Source organism: Salvia splendens, chromosome 3, assembly GCF_004379255.2.
Source record: "Salvia splendens isolate huo1 chromosome 3, SspV2, whole genome shotgun sequence".
Lineage (NCBI taxonomy): Eukaryota > Viridiplantae > Streptophyta > Magnoliopsida > Lamiales > Lamiaceae > Salvia > Salvia splendens.
This window is the reverse complement of record NC_056034.1, coordinates 40,001,497-40,008,830: the sequence shown is the minus strand read 5'-3', so window position 1 is coordinate 40,008,830 and position 7,334 is coordinate 40,001,497. Positions and strand designations below refer to the sequence as shown.

Sequence of the window (7,334 nt, the reverse complement as noted above, 5' to 3'; positions counted from 1 at the left end):
AGAATGCTGACATCAATTTCCTTGCCAGGAAGGTGAACTTGGATCTCTCATTACCATAACGGTATGTTATGTTTCTCTTACATTAAATACCTGCAAAAGCAGATAATGCTGCTTAGTGCTTACTATATACTCCCTCCGTCCCACGGTAGATATCACACTTTCCTTTTTAGTTTGTCCTACAAAAGATGTCATATTTTCTCTTTTAAAAAAACCTTCCTCTCACATTAATTATAAAATTATATTTTCTCTCACCACTTAACATACAAAACAACATCTCCTAAAATCTAGTGTCATCTCCCAATTGAGCCATCTTCTTTGGGACGGAGGGAGGGAGTACCATTCTTGTTGTTGTTTGGTTGTATTTGCATTCATTTTAGACAGCAGATTTTAAACATCTAATCACATTCACTGCGATTGATATCTGTGTGGGACCTACAGGTTTTGTACATGTTGCAACAACTACTATATATTGAGTACACTATCGAATACTGCATTACATTCCAAGGTTATATCATAGCCATCAAAGTTGTGTTGTTGCACTTTATTGCATCAAATTTCAACATCTATGATATGATTGAGAACTAAGAACCATTCTAATCCATTGAATATTGAATCCATTGTAATAATGTACCACAGTAGCTGACCAAACAATTTGGTGGTGAATGATAGGATATAGAAGAGCATCAATCTAACAATTACAATAATTTCCGACAGTGCCATTACAATTTACTATTGAGTGATAAATGAGCTTGGAATTTCTCCATATCTTGTATGCTCAATTGAATGAGTGCCTCTACTCCATCCCCACCATTTGTATCCATAAAATGTACCAAATTCTGGAAGGGCAACCCGATGGTCTTCAACCGGGCCGGTCTGCCCCACCCGAAATCCACTTGAGTAAAAGGAAATCCACACAGACTCGAGAAGAACATTTTAACCATCACACCTTCACTGGCTCGAACATGCCCCATTATGTCTTCCAATTGCCGCTCCCTCTTCTTCAGCCCGGCCACGTAGCCCGCGTCTATCCTCTTCGTAGCTTCCCGCACCTTCCGCACAACCTCCACGCCGCTGTCCCCGGCCCTCACGAAAGCCGTCGAAGGCGCAATGAAGTTACCGAACTGGTGATCCGACAGGGGCGGGTCAGCCCGGTTCCTTAGGTTTATCGCATTATACACGATACACATCTGATCCGGGTCGGATATAGCGCCCGTTGCGGACACGAATCGTGTCCATATAAAAGCCGAGAGTGCTTCCACCCGGCTCGGGCGACGACAGCCCGGGGAGTTGTACCTCTCCTGGAGAGTGGCGATCTCCGCTGCTGCGAATGTGAGGATCGTGGTGGCGACATCTCCCTCCACTAATCCCGGCGGAGGCTGGCAGCTGAGGATGTCCAGCTGTCAAAAATGGCTGATCCAGAAATTAATAATCGTGGGGTTGAATTGAGCAAGATAATATAATATACTAGTACTCTCTTCGTTCGCCATTAGGAGTCTCATTTATGGGCGGCACGGGTTTTAAGAAATGTTAAGAAAAGTGGGTGAAAAAAAGTTAGTGGAATAGAGGTCCCACTTGTATATATTAATTTTAAATGAAATGTGAGTGTAATGAGTTAGTGGAAGGTGAGACCCTATTACTATTTATGATAAAAGTGAACCGAGACTCCTATTCGCGGACAGACTAAAATGGAAAAACGGGACTCCTATTCGCGGACAGAGGGAGTACTATTTAAATAAATATATTTTGATAAAAATACAAAAAATATAAATGCGCTTTTACGAGTGAAAACGACCCAAACTTATTTTATTGAGAATACCTGTGGAGCATAGGCGGCGAGCTCAAACTTGGGCAACGGCACGCCCCCGCCGTTTCTTGCGACGGCGGACCAGGTTTTGAGGAACAAGAGGTAAGATGATGCGTCGGCGACCTTGTGCGAGAGGAGGATCCCGATGGCGAGGCCGCCACAGGGGAAATAGGTGGCGTGAACAGCCAGGCAGAGATCATGGAACTCATCTGTCTCGTGGGGTAGAAATATCTTCAAATTACTAGGGTTTGGATCGGCGACAGCTAGCGAGAGGTCGCAGTCTGCTTCGGCTTCGGAGAGGGGTGTGCCGGCGTCGTTGCAGTCGACGTAGAGATTTCCCACGCGGCGGCCGGCGAGAGGGTGGTATATGGAGAGGACATTCGATAAGGATTTCTTCAGCAGCTTTGATTTTTCCGAGTTGGGAATTGTGGGGTTTGAAGGGTAGAAGAAGACGGCGGGAATGAATGATAAAACTGTATTTTGATCGATAAATGAAAATTGGTATTTTTGCATGGATTTAGGGGTTGGAGAAGATGGCTTTATGATATCTATTGAAATTACCTTTCTTTCTATAACCATATTTGCTGTTTGTTGGTTTTTGGTTTGTATGTCATCCCAATATACACAGCACTATATCGTTATATATATAGTGAGAAGCTCATGATCAAATGCATCTAACTTGTCATATTGAAAAACTGAACGTGATAGTAAGCCGGCTGCCACACATGAACTGTTCTGAATATTATACACTTGGGAGAATATATTTGGAAAATGTCAACTATACTAATTTATTCAGAGTGTTTTAAAAATCGGATTAACCGATTCAATCACAAACCGGTGTATTGTTCGATCCAATTTTCGTTGTAGTTTTAGCCTATTAGTGTCATTTCTTCGTTATTTTGTCTCTCATAAACTAACACACTTTTTTCCGAGCACACCACAGTGCTTGCACACATGCGAGCAAAAATGCAAACAACGACCAATTTTCGTGAACCCTCTCCTCTGACCAGCAATGAGCCCCACCACCCTTTCACTTCCAGCACCACTTGACGAGGCAAAATTTCAAGACGATCAGAAAATATTTGGACCTCCGATCATGACGAAAACTGAGACAATGCTGTGCAGAAAACTTGAAGCGCACTAACTATAGGAGCATGCTAAGGTTTGTGAGATCATGACAGTGGAATTTCTCATGACATACTAACATGTTCAAGTTCAACACTCTTGATCTCCAACTTAGATGTATTAACATCAGGATCACATCATTATCATCCAACTACATCTAAATATTCAAAATTATCTGCATAAAAATTAGTACATCGTCCAACTGTTCCACCTGTATATAATTATATTATACCAGTATTTAAAATAAAATATTACTACTATGAAACAGCTCGATCTATGCGTTGGTAATTTTCATAACACACATGACACATATAAAAATAGATATTAAATGAGGAGATATAGGGCAATTTTGGAGTTTTAACAATGAGAATCATTTTTTATAGTAGTAAATTAATTTATTTTTCCATAATTACAAATTACTCTTTAACATCGAATGAGCTTGGAATTTTTCCATATCTTGTTCACTCAACTGGAGCAATACCTCTATTCCATCCCCAGTTTTTGTATCCATAAAAAATGCCATATTCTTGTAGGGCAGCCCGACAAACCTGACCCGGTCGGGTTCTCCCCACCCGAAATCCGCTTCGTACAAAGGAAACCCGCACACATTCGAAAACAGAAATCTCTCCTCCACTTTACTAGCTTCAACCTGAACCCTTATCTCTTCCAACTGCATCTCCCTCTTTTTCAGTCCACCAACATAGCTGGCGTCTAGCGCCTTCGAGGCCTCCCGCACATTCCACATAAGCTTCGCCACTCCATCCCCGACCGTCGCCTCCACCCCCGAAACAAAAACAACGTTACCGAAGTGGTATCTGGACAGCGGCGGGTCACCCCGGCTCCGTAGGTTGATCGAGTTATACACAATGCACATCTTACTTGGGTCGGATCTTATGCCCGAGTACCGGGCCCATATAAAAGCCCGCAGAGCCTCCACCGGGTTTGGACGACGCCCCCCAATGGTGTACCTTGTTGGCAAATAAAAGAAAAATAAATATAACAACATTCCGTATCTGTGTAATGAGAGAACTGAAACTATTATATAATTCTCATGAGCCACTTTTGTATCACCAATTGATTTTAGAATGCCACCTTGTGGATTTCTGTCAATATCATATTAGGCTGCCGACTATGGGCTAAATTTAAATGGCCTAATTGATAGTATATCTCTAATGAACCTAAAAATGATTGTGAACTAAATTTGTGTTGAAATTTAAATACATTTGTGTTGAAACTTAAAATATTTACTATGTTCCAAATTTAACTGACCCAAAAGTATATCTTAACGAACTCAATAGTACTCATATCTAAATTTAACTGGACTTATATTTGTACTGAAACTAAAAAATGACTGACTTACTATTAACAATTGGTATTAGAATGGTACCCTATGGATTTATATCTACCTTTCCTGGATGGCAGCGATCTCCGATGCTGGGAACGTGAGGATTTTTCTGGCGACCACTTCCTCAATGAATCCTGTTGGCGCGGGCCGGCGGCTGAGGATGTCAAGCGGCGGAGCATAGGCCGCGTCGAATTTCGGGAGCGGTACGTTACCGCTGCCACCGTTTCTGGCGACGTTGGACCAGTTGCTGACGAACAAGTGGAGAGATAATCCATCGGCGACCTTGTGCGAGAGGAGGATCCCAACGGCGAGGCCGCCGCAGCGGAAATAGGTGACGTGGACAGCCAGGCAATGATCTTTGAAGTCATCGCGAGGTAGAAATTTCTCCAAATTTTTAGGGTTTGGATTGGTGATGAATTGCGAGACGTCGCAGTCTGCTTCGGCTTCGGAAAAGGGTACGCCGGCGTCGTTGCAGTCGACGTAGAGGTTGGCGACGATGCGGCCGGCAAGTGGGTAGTATATGGAGAGGACCTCCGATAGGGATTTTTTCAACTGCTTTGATTTTAAGGAATCGGAGAATTTTGGATTTGATGTGTAAAAGTATAGAAAGGGAATGAATGTTGTAAATGCACGTTGATCGAGAAACGAAAGTTGGTATTTTTGGTGTGATTTTGGGGTTGGAGAAGATGGTTTGATGGTTTCCTTCCAAATTAGCTTTGTTTCAATCTCCATTATGGGTTTTGGTGTTCCTCTTTCCAAAAATAAATTATGGCATTATATATATATAGTGGAAAACTTCATTTCACTAATGTTTAATTGGTTTAAGACCTTCGGACATTATCAGTCTTAGTAATTTTCGTTGTTATGAGATCATACAGAAGAATCTTGTTATGTTATGATCATGTGAAAATTATTGGAAAAAGTTGTCAAGGCAAGGCTACCATTATTGCAAAGATCATGGAATACGACAAGAAGCGAGGTGGTGTATACATGTGGGGGCTTTATTATTTACTTATTATTACCTGCCATGACAGACTATATTTACACGGTCAAACTAAAAAGATTCTCTTCTTCTTTTTATCTTATGACAGTATTAATTACTTATTTAATTCATATCCTAATTAAAGAAAATATTATGTGAAAAGTGATAGCCAGCTAGTAAAAGACTAATTATAAATATGGACTTGCATGGGAGAAGATAATATAAAGGTCCCATGCCTAATGATAATTACTGTATTGTATTTAAAAGGAACGAGAGAATAGAACAAGGAGGCCCATAAATATACTTTTCATACTGTAAAAAAAATTTAAAAATATATCGGCATATACATATTAGAGATAGAAAATACATCAACGGCGATCACGCTTTGTCCCCATAAATGAACGCATGAGATCCTCAATTAATGAAGGACTTGTGCCATTAGTAAAATTGTATATACCACACATGGCATACACATTAATTTATTTTACTTGAATACAAGCATTTTTTTTAGTTATGCAAGATAATTTCTCACCTTTCAAATTTCAATTAGAAACTAAAGATTGCCACGCAGTCAAATTTAGTTGGACATACCAAAACAATTTTGAATCCGAATATATGTAGTAGTATAATGTATTTGGGGCCTAGTGTCCATTCTTGGGCAATGGTCAAATGTTATGTAATCATATGAGCCCTCCATTGTTCTCTCTATATGACTATGGATCTCGCATTACATATATTTTATCTACAAACTAATATTTTCCTGTATATTAAGGACATTCAGTTATAATAATAATATATGTTGAATGAACTTAAGATAAGTTGACTTGTAATATAATCGTACTCCCACTCTTTCATTTCATCAAGTTTTGTTCCTATTTAATTTCCTCTCATTTCAAAGAGTTTTTTACACCAAAATAGTGGATGTCATCAATAATAACTCGGATATAATTTTATTGTTATTAATAGGTGTGTAATAGTCGCAGAAAGACATATAAAGTGAATGTGATGAGCATGAGATAGTAGATATACACAACAACACATGTACGCATTAATACCTACCTAGATCGATGCTAGATTCTTGAATTTCAATATTTGCAACTCAAATAAAATTTTTATTAGATTGATTCCAGTAAAACAAGAAAATCTTTGACCTGTGCGAAGCGTGGCAGAATATGTGATTAATAACATCGGAAATCGAATCACTGAACTTATAATGAACTACTTATGTGATTGGAGAGGTAAAAACAGCCATAAAAGTTAGCAGTAGTGAAGATAAAATCAAACACCTATAATTAATACCCAAATCACAAATTCAACCCAAAACTAAAAGATGGGTAGTATTCATTGTCCTAGTGTTGAAAGGTTACTTACTTTTATACTGGAAAATAACAAAGTACTATTAATCTTCATTCATTTTATAAGCTGCCGACCTAATTAATCGAATCTGGATACGGAAAAATGTATATGATGAATGTGGGTTATTAATCAATTATTGGGACTTTAATTAAATTGTTGCTCTTATGCACCAATTATTTGATTCTCTAAAATATTAATTTTTTACTATTAGCAAAGTTAAATAATTAGGTATGTTATCACATTGCAACATGTCTCTTTCTTGTATTATGTTTTTCTTCGTAGAATTGAGAGCAATGAAATCGGATCAGTGGCGTATCCACCTTGGAACAAGGGGTACAACTGTACCCCCAAATTCGAATACTAATACCTTTTATTGAGATAATTTATTTAAAAGGCTTCTTTGGCCAAGTGGTTGTGCTCTCCATTTTCTAAGCTTAGGGTTTGAGTTCGAATCCCCATAGTTGCTTAACTCATATTCATATTTTTGTTTTGATTTCTGCGCCTTTTTTCTTCATTCTTTGAATTCTATACCTTTTTTTCTCAATTCTTTTATGTTTTGATTTATATACCTTTTTTTTCTCGATTCATTTATTCTAACGATTAAAGTTTCTATATCATTTTACTTATTAATTGTAAATTACCAAGATTATGGTAATTAGAATTAGGGCAAAATCTTTCCTTATGTGTATAGCTGCTCTTCTTATAATACTCGATGTAATCTT

At 38.6% G+C, this 7,334-nt stretch overlaps 1 protein-coding gene across 1 annotated transcript; it reads right to left on the bottom strand.

Moving 5' to 3' along the window:
• Positions 1-719: 719 nt before the first annotated feature.
• Positions 720-3,674, bottom strand: LOC121797017 (stemmadenine O-acetyltransferase-like). The gene is made up of 3 exons (XM_042195759.1): positions 3,350-3,674; positions 1,817-2,277; positions 720-1,397 (listed from the first exon to the last, which is right to left on the bottom strand). Exons 1-3 carry the CDS (start codon positions 3,672-3,674, stop codon positions 720-722), a joined length of 1,464 nt encoding a protein of 487 aa, XP_042051693.1.
• Between the last annotated feature and the right edge of the window lie 3,660 nt (positions 3,675-7,334).